Source organism: Myotis lucifugus, unplaced genomic scaffold, assembly GCF_000147115.1.
Source record: "Myotis lucifugus unplaced genomic scaffold, Myoluc2.0 scaffold_7, whole genome shotgun sequence".
Lineage (NCBI taxonomy): Eukaryota > Metazoa > Chordata > Mammalia > Chiroptera > Vespertilionidae > Myotis > Myotis lucifugus.
This window is the reverse complement of record NW_005871055.1, coordinates 8038151-8052923: the sequence shown is the minus strand read 5'-3', so window position 1 is coordinate 8052923 and position 14773 is coordinate 8038151. Positions and strand designations below refer to the sequence as shown.

The window sequence follows — 14773 nt, the reverse complement described above, 5'->3', positions numbered from 1 at the left end:
AAAGCAGCAAGAGAAAAACAGTTAGTTACCTACAAGGGAGTACCCATAAGATTGTCAGCTGATTTCTCAACAGAAACCTTTGCAGGCCAGAAGGGAGTGGCAAGAAATATTCAAAGTGATGAATAGCAAGAACCTACAACCAAGATTTACTTTACCCAGCAAAGCTATCATTCAGAATTGAAAGGTCAGATAAAGAGCTTCACAGATAAGAAAAAGCTAAAGGAGTTCATCACCACTAAACCAGTATTATATGAAATGCTGAAAGGTATCCTTTAAGAAGAGGAAGAAGAAGAAAAAGGTAAAGATACAAACTATGAACAACAAATACACATCTATCAACAAGTAAATCTAAAAATCAAGTGAATAAATAATCTGATGAACAGAATAAACTGGTGATTATAATAGAATCAGGGGCATAGAAAGGGAGTGGACTGACTATTCTTGGAGGGGAAAGTGGTGTGGGGGATGCGGGTAGAGACTGAACAAAAATCATGCACCTATGGATGAGGACAGTGGGGGGGAGGGGTGAGGGCGGAGGGTGGGGTGGGAAACGGGTGCAGGGGAGCTATGGCGGGGAAAGAGGAACAACTGTAATAATCTGAACAATAAAGATTTAATTTAAAAAAATGCCAAATTTATTCATATTCTTATACTACTTTTGACAGTCTAAAAATATAATGATTATTAAAATTCAAATTTAGAACAAATACTAGTTCATGTCAGTTGCTGGTATTTACAAAACTAGGTGTTTAGCTCACCAGGCAATTTAAATCATTTACATAATATTGTAAACCAAGCCAGACAAGGGAAAGAAGCAGAGGGTGGAAAGCTAATGTTCACTGGAAGAACAGTATACCTGAGTGAGGGTATTCCTGGGTGGATCTTTTTTTTTTTTTTTTTAAATATATTTTATTGATTTTTTACAGAGAGGAAGGGAGAGAGATAGAGAGTCAGAAACATCGATGAGAGAGAAACATCGATCAGCTGCCTCCCTGCACATCTCCCACTGGGGATGTGCCCGCAACCCAGGTACATGCCCTTGACCGGAATCGAACTTGGGACCTTTCAGTCCACAGGCCGCCGCTCTATCCACTGAGCCAAACCAGCTTCGGCTCCTGGGTGGATCTTGGCCAAATGGGTGTTTCTGTGTCACATCTGTGCTCAGAGAGCCTTCACTCCCTTTGTTTTCCTGGCCCCTTCTACTTCTCTTGCCCTATCTTACATTCTTCTGATCTCTTCATTCTCTGTACAATTGAAAAGCTACTAAAATCCACCAGTAAGCAAGATATTTCAGAATTTACTTCACCCATCATACAGTCCTGAATGCTAGGTTACTTAATCTTTACGAAGAAAATTTGAAAAATTCTTTCCACTGTCAGGTGGAATGAAGAGATAGAAAACAAAACCACAGAACTGGAGATTTATCCTTGACTTGTTGGATGTAAGATTTTTTTAGTTTTACAAAAGAGGAATCTTTCCCATCTCTCTTTAGAGCCTCCCATTCTCTTTTTAAAGTAGTGAGAAACTTTAAATAAAACGAGATAAAAGACAAAAGTATAGGACAAAAATTTAACAAGTAAAAATTTATGATACTTCATACACAGAGAGAAATTAGATAGTATGTTGTTATATTTTTAAAATTTTAAATATGTACATAGTTTAATTAGTATCTTTTAGGTGCTTTACAGGGGTAGGCAAAAGTAAGTTAAATTATCAGTCATTATTACCTAAAAGATAAATCATAAGTAAGGATATGAAATAATAATAATAAATAATACAATAATTAATAAATAATAATATAAGAATAAACTTTTTCATGTACTCACAACTGTAAACCTAATTTTGCCCTCCCCTGTATACATTCCAGGACCCTGGACTCAAAACAGAAATGAAAAGTTGAAATTTATAAACAATTCTATTATATGTCTTTTGTACCCACTGCAAATTCTAGTATATAAATGTTACATTCAATTCCAGAATTAGCATTAAAAAGCAATACATGATTCTGGACAGGACACTTTTGCTATATAGAACATTATTGGGACAACTGGTGAACGCTGATGAAATCTCCGGCTAAAATGGAAGTAATGTGTCAATAATAATCCCCTGAGATTTGTGGTTAGATTATGGTTATGTAGGAGAACATATAGTTAAAGAAAATATGCAATAAAGTATTTAAGAGTAATCTGGTATCATGTCAACAACTTATTCTCAAATGTTTCTGGAAAAAAGTTTCTAGTAGAGTTTTTGAACTTTTGTGTATACAATGGGGCCTTGACTTATGAATTTAATTCGTTCCGAGACCAAGCTCGTTAAGGAGCTCGTTAACTCAAATTACTCTATCAACTCAAAGCAAAAAATCATCCGAGAGACAGCTGGTATCTCAAAAAACTCGTTAGTCGGGACACTCGTAAGTCAAGGCCCCACTGTATTTGTAATTGTTCCTAAAAGAAAACATTTTTAAAAACCTAAATAGTAAAAAAATATAAACAGTTAGAGTTCTGAGTTTTGTATGAACTACCTCAGTACTTTTTCTGATATATCAAATATTAAATCCCCCTCTCTATCTTTTCTGTAACCTTAAACTATTTTCACCTCGTTTACTGCTCCATCCAAGCCAGAAAGAAGGGTGAGGGAAGAGGTAGTTCAGAGATTTTTTTTTTTGTTAAGCACCAAAGGGTCTGCTAATTCAAGATCTGTAAGGTTGGAGGAACCAAGATGGCGGCATAGGTAAACACCGGAGATTGCTGCCTCGCACAACCACTTCAAAAATACAACTAAAAGATGGAACGGACATCACCAAGAACCACAGGAAGGCTGGCTGAGGGGAAATTCTACAAGTAGAAGGAAAGAGAAAACCATACTGAGACTCAGAGGAGGCGCAGTGCAAAAGTCAAATACTAAGGTGTGGAGGTGCGCGGAGTGGGCTGGCGGCTGAGGGCACGGTTGTCTGTTTCTATCGGGAGGGAGTCTCAGGCTCTGAGCTCCAGATCCGGGCAAGTCTCTAGGGACCCAGACTCAAACGGGAGAAGCGGGACTGTCTGGCATTGGTCGGAACTCTAGGGCAGCTTTCTCTCCGAGGTTTGCAGCGGTTGCTGGGACTCTGAGAGGCAGAGCCCCTGGGGACGGGACTGGGAGCAGCCATAACTGCTTGCTCCGCCCGCCCTGTTGATCCCGTGGGACCCGCCCCGCCCAAGCCCTGCACAGAGGCATTTGCCAGATAGCCTCAGGCAAAGGCTAGATTAGCACCTCCCTAGAGGACAGAAGTTCTCCCACTGCAGACACAGCTGATTCTCACAGCCACTTGGCCTGGAGGTCAAATCCCCCCCATATTACCTACAACAATCAAGGCTTAACTACAACAAGACTGCGCACAAAGACCACTACGGGGTGCACCAAGAAAGCATAAAAAAATGCGGAGACAAAGAAACAGGGCACAAATGACAGAAATGGAGGATATAGAGCTCAAAACCACACTTTTAAGGTCTTTCAATAATTTTCTAGAAACTGCCGATAAACTTAATGAGATCTACAAGAAATCTAATGAGACCCTCGATGTTGTGATAAAGAACCAACTAGAAATTAAGCATACACTGACTGAAATAAAGAATATTATACAGACTCCCAACAGCAGACCAGAGGAGCGCAAGAATCAAGTCAAAGATTTGAAATGCGAAGAAGCAAAAATCACCCAACCGGAAAACCAAAATGAAAAAAGAATCCGAAAATATGAAGATAGTGTAAGGAGCCTCTGGGACAGCTTCAAGCGTACCAACATCAGAATTATAGGGGTGCCAGAAGGAGAGAGAGAGCAAGATATTGAAAACCTATTTGAAGAAATAATGACAGAAAACTTCCCCTACCTGGTGAAAGAAATAGACTTACAAGTCCAGGAAGCGCAGAGAACCCCAAACAAAAGGAATCCAAAGAGGAACACACCAAGACACAGCATAATTAAAATGCCAAGAGCAAAAGACAAAGAGAGAATCTTAAAAGCAGCAAGAGAAAGAAACTCAGTTACCTATAAGGGAATACCCATACAACTGTCAGCTGATTTCTCAACAGAAACTTTGCAGGCCAGAAGGGAGTGACAAGAAATATTCAAAGTGATGAATAACAAGAACCTACAAGGGGAGTTATGGGGGGAAAAAAGAGGAACAAATGTAATAATCTGAACAATAAAGATTTAATTTTAAAAAAAAGATCTGTAAGGTCAATACAACTCTCTCTACAGAGATATAAATTCATAAGACAGAGATCCTAAACTGAAAATTTGTAATTAGGCAAGTGCTTGCACATAAAAATAAACTCAGTGATAACAGTTTGTTGAAACTCTTTAAAAGGTTGGGAATTATTAGGTTAAAATATGTGGCAGGGTACCAAACAACATTAATAAGAAGCATATTTGAAAAAAAAATGTGTATCTTACTTACTGTAAATTTGCTAACACCCTCAAGTTCTCCAAATCGCATGTAAGAGATGTCTGCCTTCTTTCTTCCAACATCTATATCCCCTGTATAGATTTGTTTTATGCCTGCACCTTTAATTAAAGGTACACACTCATCACATGGGCACTTAGTCACAAAAATCATACTTTTTTCTTCTGGTTTTATTTCTTGACACCTACAAAAAGTGTATAAAATATTAAAAGGGTAGTTTCTGAAAGGGTAAGTTATATTTCAGAGAAATCTTTAAAAACTAAAATGTCTGCTTTAAGAGCAGATTTATAACATTATAAACAATAATAAGTGAAACTTATTCTTTCTGAATTAGTGAGTGTTCAAAATCCAAACTCATAAATGTTAAAATATAACCTGAACATGACAATTATCATAAGCAAAATTTACTTATTCTAAGCAATCTGGCAAGTTTTCAGGATTATATTACAAAGTAAATGAAAACAGTAAAAGAGAGAGAGAGAACACAATGTTCTCTAAGAAAGTACTTCTTTATAATGCCAAATCAGGGGCCAGATCTAACACCACCTTAACAGTTTATGATGTCTAATTAGACATTAACTCATGGTAGCCAAAAGAACTATCCCCTTATCTGGTACCTAATGGATATTTAATAAATGCTTACTAAACTAATAAATTACTATCATCCCTTGGTTTTGCGGACATCAATTTAACAGACTTTGGATTTAACGTACAAAATTTCCATTAAATCTCTGTTAATTTTAAAATGCTTTTAACCAAGATTTGCTTATAATTAACAGGTTATCCTACATAATAAAAGCCTAGGTGGTGTTGCACAACGTCATCACAAGATGGCCATCCCCATATTGTCACAAGATGGCCACCACACGGTGGTCACCACAAGATGGCCGGCAGGGGAGGGCAGTTGTGGGCGATAAGGCCAGCAGGGAGGGCAGTTGGGGGCGACCAGGCCAGCAGGGGAAGGCAGTTGGGTGCAACCAGGCTGGCAGGGGAGAGCAGGTAGGGGTGACCAGGCCGGCAGGGGAGTGCAGTAGGGGCGATCAGGTGGGCAGGAGAGGGCAGCTGGGAGTGAGACCAGGCCGGTAGGGGAGGGCAGTTGGGGGTGATCAGGCTGGCAGGGGAGCAGTTAGGCTTCAATCAGGCCAGCAGGGAGTGGTTAGGGGGCGATCAGGCAGGTAGGCAGGCAAGCGGTTAAGAGCCAGCAGTCCCGGATTGTGAGAGAAATGTCCCAGATTGGAGAGGGTGCAGGCCAGGCTGAGGGATACTCCCCCTGCACCCCCTTGTGCACAAATTTCATGCACCAGGCCTCTAGTTTGCTTATTATTAACTCACTGTTATTTTTAACAAATTTTAGCGAATAGGCTGCCGGGAGCCAGTCCATCCTTGCTGTTTCAAGGGACCTGGCATATATGGCATACTGTTCTTAATATGTTTGCTCACCTTCTTGGTGCTATGTGTTTTAACCAAGGTCACCTCTCCAAGAAAGGTTGTTTCCCCAGGTAGGGATTTTCCCCTGAAGTTAGGGAGGGGATAAAACCCCTTAACTAAGTGCCAGGCGGGTAGTTAATCACTTTAACTACAAACAATCACACTTAAGCTACATAATCTTTACTCCCTGGAATGGAGATAAGAAACGCCCTAACCTTTGGAATAGAGATTGATAGGATTGGAATCAACTGGTATAAATACAGATGTAACAAGACAACAGGAGGAGAACCTAAAGACAGAACCTAGGGAGAGAACATGGCAAAAGATCCTGGACAGAACCTGGTGACCGAACCTGGCCAGAGAACCTGGCGACAGATCTTGGCTGGAGAACCTAGACCGAACATGGCAGGAGAACCTGAGAGACCATGGCACCAGAACTTCGCTGGAGATCCTGACCAGAACTTGGCTGGATCCTAACCAGAACTTGGCTGGATCCTAACCAGAACTTGGCTGGAGATCCTGGCTAGAGGTCCTGGCTAGGCTGCTGATCAACTGAACGCTGTCTCTGTGTCATTCCTTCTTCGCCGGCTCCGTCCACACCTTGGGGAACCCCTGGACCTGCTGGGGTTGGATCCCAGCAATAGGCCATATGTTGGAAAAAAACACTGTAATAATTTCACCAACATAAATAAATATTACATACCTACAACTATAGTCTACATATTTAAATCCAAGAGTCACTGCTCGTAAACAATATTTGGTGAATGAATAGCACATGATCACACTGCATAGTACATGGTGATTGGTTCCGCTGTTGCGTGGCGTGAGTTTCTGCAGCATAACATGTGCTAGCTGATGTTTCCACATGTATTAAGCCACACTCCAGCCGTGTGCATTTGTTTACACTCGGTGACTGCTGAATGCAGGCATTTACTAGACCTATTCAGTATAAATTTAAAATTACAGTAATACATATAGAAAACTTTTCTGTGAAATTAAACTTTCCACATACTTAATTTTAATTATACAAAAGTGTCTATATAAGTAAAAATTGGTAAACTAATTTGTCAATTTTTTAACATACACATTCAAAAAACCTATTTTATTATATAACTAGAGGCCCAGTGCATGAAAATTCATGCACTGGAGGGGGGGTCCCTCAGCCCGGCCTGCCCCCTCTCACAGTCTGGGAGCCCTCAGGGGTGGGAGACCTGGTCATCAGGGGAAGGCGACACCCCATCACACCTCTGCTGCTGTCACTGCCGTCAGCGCAAGCCTTGGCCAGCCCTGGTTACCTGAGCCTCGGATGGCCCCGGGCGGCTGGGCAGCCACCATCCGAGGCTTGCCTGTGCCTTGGGCCAGCCCTGGGCAGCTGGGGGGCTGAGGGGACTGGGGGACTCTGGAGGCAGGTGCATGGCAAGGCTGGGCTCACCTAGAGGTGGGCCCGGCCTTGCCACGCGCTTGCTGCCCCGGCAGGGCTGAGGGGTCTGGGCACTGCTATCTTGTTGCTGTGGGTGCTGCCATATTTGAGGGCGTGGCAGTCAATTAGCATATTCCCTCCTTATTGGCTGTGGGCGCTGCCATCTTTGAGGGCGGGCAGTCAATTAGCATACTTTCTCCTTATTGGCTGTGGGCACCGCCATCTTTGCGACGGAGTGAGGGTCAATTAGGATATCCCCTCATTATTAGATAGGATGGACTTTTTTTTTTTTACTTTTTTTAAAAAATTTCTTTATTTGTTAAGGTATTACAAATGTGTCCTCATCCCCCCATTAACCCCCAATCTCCATCCCCCCCCCCACACACACACACACTCATACTCTCATGCCCCTGTTGTCTGTGTCCATTGGTTTGGCTTATATGCATGCATACAAGTCCTTTGATTGATCTCTTCCCCTTACCCCCACCCTCCCCTACTTTCCCTCTGGGGATTGATAGTCTGATCGCTGTTTCTCTGTCTTTGGGTCTGTCCCTGTTCATCAGTCTATGTTGTTCTCTATATTCCACAAATGAGTGAGATCATGTGCTATTTATCTTTCTCTGACTGGCTTATTTCACTTAGCATAATGCTCTCCAGTTCCATCCATGCTGTTGCAAATGGCAATAATTCCTTCTTTTTTACCGCAGTGTAGTATTCCATTGTGTAGATGTACCACAGTTTTCTAATCCCCACCCTTTCCATTATTAGTCTGTTATATTGAGGTTTTACTGTAATATTAAAGTTCTGGATTGAGTTATAGTTCCCTTACCCACTTCCCTAACACAGGATACTTTTATTTAAGAAACATTTGGATTTAACATATCCATATCTCCATGCAATCTTTAATGAAGAGCACAAGGAAAAGAGAGAGGAGTTGCTTGAATGGGGGTAGTTTAGGACTAAGGCAGCTGTAGGCAAACTACAGCCCAAGGCCGGATCCGGCCCGTTTGAAATGAATAAAACTAAAAAAAAAAAAAAGACCGTACCCTTTTATGTAATGATGTTTACTTTGAATTTATATTAGTTCACACAAACACTCCATCCATGCTTTTGTTCCGGCCCTCCGGTCCAGTTTAAGAACCCATTGTGGCCCTCGAGTCAAAAAGTTTGCCCACCCCTGGACTAAGGGATGCTGTCATCTGAGGCTACAGGGGTTGTACTTCCTGGTCCCATGGTTCACTCTGCTCAGAGTAAGCTGTCTTCCACCACCACCAGCCTTCCATACCCATCTTTCTAGTTCAGACTCTCATTTGTTCACCCAGACTAGGCCAACACAATTTTATGCACCTAACCTATTCAAACAATATACCCGTAACGTAAGCAATCAGTACTGTGAATCTCTCAATGCCATTCCATTTTCCCAAATGAAGTCTAATCTCACAGTCTTCCCTATATAGTCCCAACCTAATCCCAGGAGCTCCATGGTCCAGCCTAACTGGAGCTGCATGTTCCTACACATAAGCTCTTTTCCTACTTCAAGACTACTGCTATGCCCGAAGCAAGAATGACTTCCCTGTAAGTACCTCCAATTGTCACAATCTTACCAAAACCTTCAAAGCTCAGCTGAAATGCTAGCTTCTCCATAAAGCTTTTCCCTCCCAATCCCCTCCATCCATAACAGCCCATGAATTTTGACAGCACTTGGGTTGGGTGAATGCACTATTACATTCCCTGTATCACATAGTGTGTTACAAGCTCTTAAGGATAGGAGCAATATTTTATTCAGTTTTGAATACCCTAAGATCACCCCCTTCATGATTAATGCTGAGAAATGTTTGCAGAAATAATCTAAATTAACATCAGGGGAGGAGGTAATGCCAGGTATAGCCTCTAACAAAAACTATGTTAAAGCAATTTAGTTCATAATAAAATCTATATATTCATAAAAACAAAATATGTGCTTTAGATTTCAAAAACAAAGGACAGCTTACATTCCAGAAATATACAAGACCCTAAGAATACACTTCATGCCATTTTATATTAGAGAGTAAGGAATAAGGAGGAAAAAAAGATTGCTCAATAAATCTGCCCACAGTATCTCTGATGATGGCCTCAGGTCAGGCAGCAAAGACCAAGTATAACCAAAGTTATACTTCTAAAGAGTATTTCTTGGAATAATAAAAATTTTAAAAAGGAAATAAATTGCAGCTAAAAGTAAACTAAATTCAGCCCTGGCCAGGTGGCTCAGTTGCTTGGAGCATTGTCCCATACACCAAAAGGTTGTGGGTTCAATTTCAACTAACCCTTGCTACATTTTAATGAAAATAAATGCAAAGGAATTTCATACCTAAAGGTCAAGGCATTCTGTTCCGCATGGACAATGTATCTGAATTTCCTTATTTCTCTGTCTTTCTGTTTGTCATCCATGTTTGGGAAGTCAGCATACTCGGATCCAACAGGAAAAGCATTATAACCACATCCTATGAAGTACATCATGCCTGTCCCATCGCAATTTTGCTACGAAAGGGAGCAAACCAACAAAACTTAGTTCTCAACAGTCTGAAAAGGCAGTTTAGCGTCATACTTTGTATAATGAATTCAATTTTCTATGAAAAACTGAACCATCAAAAAAATATAATATTAAGTCCTCCAACTGCAGTGTGGTCTTATCAAAGCTAAATTTCAAGAAGGCTGATCATCTTTCTAACATATAATCTCAAGACAGAATTGGTTTTAGCAGTTAATTAAATACTAGCTTGTCTAATTCACCAATTGTTTCATTTGATTCAGACAGCTCTCCTAGAACAGGTTATAAGATGCTGGAAAACAGAAATCATGCTTTCTTCTTTCTTTATCTCTTAGAGTACACCTATTAGAGTGCTTTGCATAAGAGTTACTCAATAAATGACTGTTAATTTCTTATATGCTCTGTGCTGTTACTGGTTAGCAAGCCAGAAATTTAAAACATATTTTGAGCAATTTGTGTTGTTGGGCTAAAAATGTGCCAATATGATATAGTTGGAAAATAAAACTTTCAGTTTCTCATAATCTTCAATAATTATTGAGCCCCTATTATATGTGTATGTATTATCATAGGACTTCTTATTTCACTGGTTCTTCTTTATATCTCCTGGTCAACGGCATATTAGGTATTAATATGAATGTTTTATCAATTATTAGAGTGAAATATTTTCTAAACCAAAAGTATTTATAGTAGTTTGGAATATGCTATAATAAACCTCACTAAATTTCAATATGTTATAATTACTCATGTGAAAGTATCAACAGACTCATTACTATAGTAGCTTGATGAAAATCACTGTTACAGTGAGCAAACAAAAGCTTACAAATAAATGATCTCATTAATAACAAATTATTATTGAGTACTTACTGTTAACATTATGCTGAGTTTTATTTATTTTAAATATATTTTATTGATTTTTTTACAGAGAGGAAGGGAGAGGGATAGAGAGTTAGAAACATCGATGAGAGAGAAACATCGATCTGCTGCCTCCGGCACCCCCTCCCCCCCACTGGGGATGTGCCCGCAACCAAGGTACATGCCCTTGACCGGAATCGAACCTGGGACCCTTCAGTCCGCAGGCCGATGCTCTATCCACTAAGCCAAACCGGTTAGGGCATCATGCTGAGTTTTATAAGTATTATTTCATTTAATCAATTTCCACAACCTAGAGAACAGCAGTACTACCATTATTCCCATTTTATGGATAAGGAAACTGAAGCCAGGGTAACAAAACTATTAACTAACAGGTGAAATTCAAGCTCAGGTTGACTCCAAACCCACATCTTTGCACTTTACCATGCTGTGTACACTATAGGTAATTTGAAAGGAAACTTAAATTCTCCACAAAGTAATCAAGAACACTCAGATCTTAAGATAGAGGCTGCTGAGCATTCATATAAACAAGACAGAGAATTCCTGACATCGTGAACCTTACAATCTAGAGATGATAAGAAACTGGACACATAATTTTAACTGTGATGAGTGATACAAATGAGCTGTACAGAACACTATGAAGTTTTTGGTAGAGGAACCTAGCTAGTAAGTGTTAACAGCTGAGTAGAGTTAAGAGATATTTTGAAGGTGGAGTCCACAGTACCTGGTGATTAACTGAATGTGTGGCATTAGAAGGAATGGGATGGTGACCACTGATGAAGAAATAGGTTAGCAGGGAAAATACTAGATGTACTGGCTACGATGAACTTAAAGGATTTATGAAACATCCAGGCAAATAGTCAAATTACTTGCTATAAAGTCTATGGAAACAAAATTTAGGCTCCTACACATAATTACTAAGAACCATCTCTTGATTCTGTGCTCTCTTAATCCATCCCCATAATTCTAAGCCCTCATCATATTTTATATGAGTGCCACTATTTCCTGTCTAGCCCCACCTCATTATTAAAATGCAAATCTAAACCAAACATTTTACCACTTAAAAGATTCTTGGATTGGCCTGGCCACTGTTGCTCAGTGCTAGAGTGTCGGCCTTGCACCCAAGGTTCGTGGGTTCAATTCCTGGTCAAGGGGATGTACCTGGGTTGCAGGTTTGATCCCTGGCCAGTCAGGGTATATGCGGAGATAGCCAATCTCTTTCTCGCCCTTCCTCCCTCCCTCCTTTCTACTCTCTCTAAAAATCAATGGAAAAAATATCTCAGGTAAGGAATTAAAAAAAAAAAGATTCTTGGATTACACTATCCAATATGGTTAGCAGCAGCCATGTGTGGTCAGTCTGAATTGAAAGGTGTGGTAAGTGTAAAATACACACACTATTTTGAAGACTGTAGTGCCCCCAATGCAGGATATTTTATTAAAAATCTTATTTAAAAAAAACCTTTTAAGCCTGGCCTATGTGGTTCAGTGGTTGAGTGTTGACCCATGAACCAAAAGGCCCCCAGTTTGATTCCTGGTCAAGGCACATGCCCAGGTTGCAGGCTCAATCCCCAGTAGGGAGCATGCAGGAGATGGCCGATCGATGTTTCTCTCATTGAGGTTTCCATCTCTCTATCTCTCTCCTTTCCTCTTTCTCTAAATAATCAATGAAAACATTTTTTTAAAAAAACTTTTAAAAATTAAATGTATTGATGTTGACACTGGTTAACAAAATTATACAGGTTTCAGGTGACCAATTGTACAACACATCATCTGTATACTGTTTGTGTGTTCATCACCCCAAATCAAGTCTCCTTCCATCAACATTTATCTTCCCTATAACCTACTCCATCTCCCCCCGCACCCCCTCCATAGGCAATCACCACACTGACGTCTGTGTCCACGAGTTCTTCTCTTTTTTTCTTTTTTGCACAATCCCTCCACCCCCCAAATCCCCTCCCTTGAAATCTGTCAGCCAGCTCTGTGAGTCTGTCTCTATTATCCACCCATGTACTGATGAACACTTAGCTATTTCCAAATCTTGACTGTTGTAAATGACGCTGCAATGAACATACGTGTGCATATATTCTTTTGAAGTAGTGTTTCAATTTTCTTTGGAAATATTCACAGAAGCAGGATTGTTGGATAATAATTACATTTTTATTTTTTGAGGTAACTCCACACTGCTATCATCTGTGCCTGCACCAATCTACATTCCCACCAAGAGTACACAAGGGTTCCCTTTTCTCCACATCCTCACCAACACTTGTTTGATTTATTGATGATAGTCATTCTGACAGGTGTGAGGTGATATCTCTTTGTGGTTTTAATTTGCATTTCTCTGATGATTAGTGACATTGAGCGTCTTCTCATATGTCTATTGACCATCTCTATGTCCTCTTTGGAGAAGTATCTATTTAGGTCCTTTGCCCATTTTTTAACTGAATTGTTTGGGGTTTTTTTTGGTATTGAGATTTTTAAGTTCTTTATAAATTTTGGATACTAACCCCTTAACAGATATATCAGTGTATGTGTTCTCCCATTCAGTGGGTTGTATTTTCATTTTGTTGATGGTTTCCTTTGCTGTGCAAAAACGTTTTAGTTTGATATAACTGCATTTATTTGTATTTTCTTTTGTTTCCCTTGCCTGAGTAGATATATCAGCAAAAAATATTGCTATGAGAAATGTTTGAGCTTTTACAGCCTATGTTTTTTTCTAGAATTTTTATGGTTTCAAGTCTCACATTTAAGTCTTTAATCCATTTTGAGTTTATTGTGTATGATGTAAGAAGGTGGGCTAGTTTTTTTTTTCAGCTTCATTATAACTTTAATTATTTATTATTTTCAGTTATAAATTTCTTTTTCCAGTTATGAAAATCCTACCCATTCTTTGAGACATCCCAAATAATAATAGCTAACATTTATTAAGCTGCTGTTATATGCCAGCACTGTTCTAATACTTGTTGGGATTATTCCATTGATTTCTCATGAGAAGTCTGTGAGATCCATACAAATATTATTATCCCTATTTAAAAAATATGGTTATTTATTTCAGAGAGGAAGGAGAGGGAAAGATAAAAACATCAATGATGAGAGAGAATCATTGATTGGCTGCCTCCTGCATGCCCCATACTGGGGATTGAGCCCGCAACCCTGGCATGTGCCCTGACTGGGAATCAAACCACAACCTCCTGGTTCATAAATTGACACTCAACTACTAAGCCAGGCCAGCTGGGCTTATTATATCTATTTTAAAGATGAGCAAATCGAGGCTAAGTACGTTGCCCAAGATCATATAACCAGTAGGTGATAGAGCTAGAATTCACATCCGGGCAGTTTAATTCCTATGTGTTCCAAGAATTTTTTTTTTCCCTTAACTATCATCTCCTTCCTGAAGTCTTTTCTGATCCTAGTCCTTTTCCTCCATTTGCTGGGTGGGCTAGTTTTATTTTATTTTTTTGCATGAGTCTGTCTAATATTCCCAACATCATTTATTCAATAGACTATCTTTACCCCATTGTATGTTCTTGCCTCCTTTGTAAAATACTAATTGACTATAAAGGCCTGGATTTATTTCTAGGCTCTCTATTCTGTTCTATTGATCTATGTTTGCTTTTATGCCAGTACCATGTGTTTTTTTTTTTTTTATTCCTATGGCCTTGTAGTGTAGCTTATCATGTAGTGTGATTTCTCCAACTTTCTTTTTTTCTCTCTCTCAAGATTGCTGTTGCTATTTGGGGTCGTGGTTCCATATACATTTTTGGCATATTTGCTCTAGCTCTGTGAAATATACCATTGGTATCTTAATAGGAATTGCACTGAATCTACAGATTGCTTTGGGTAATATGGATATTTTAATGATGTTAATTCTTCCTATCCATGAACATGGTATATGCTTCCACTTATTTGTATCTTCTTCAATTTCTTTTTTCAGTGTCATAATTTTCTGAATACAGGTCCTTATTCCTAGATATTTTATTCTTTTTGAAGCCATTATGAATGGGATTGTTTTCTTAGTTTCCTAGTTCATTATTGGCCTATAAAATGCAACTGATTTCTGGATATTTATTTTGTATGCTTTTACTTTATTGA

At 39.5% G+C, this 14773-nt stretch overlaps 1 protein-coding gene across 1 annotated transcript in view; it reads right to left on the bottom strand.

The window, feature by feature from the left end:
• CDADC1 (cytidine and dCMP deaminase domain containing 1) overlaps positions 1–14773 on the bottom strand; it is an 81252-nt gene that overhangs the window by 17449 nt on the left and 49030 nt on the right. Inside the window, exons 8-9 of the mRNA XM_023749111.1 lie at positions 9635–9804; positions 4434–4623 (exon numbers count right to left, since the gene is read on the bottom strand). Of these exons, the coding sequence (XP_023604879.1) occupies positions 4434–4623; positions 9635–9804 (360 nt within the window). The remainder of the gene's footprint in view (positions 1–4433; positions 4624–9634; positions 9805–14773) is intronic.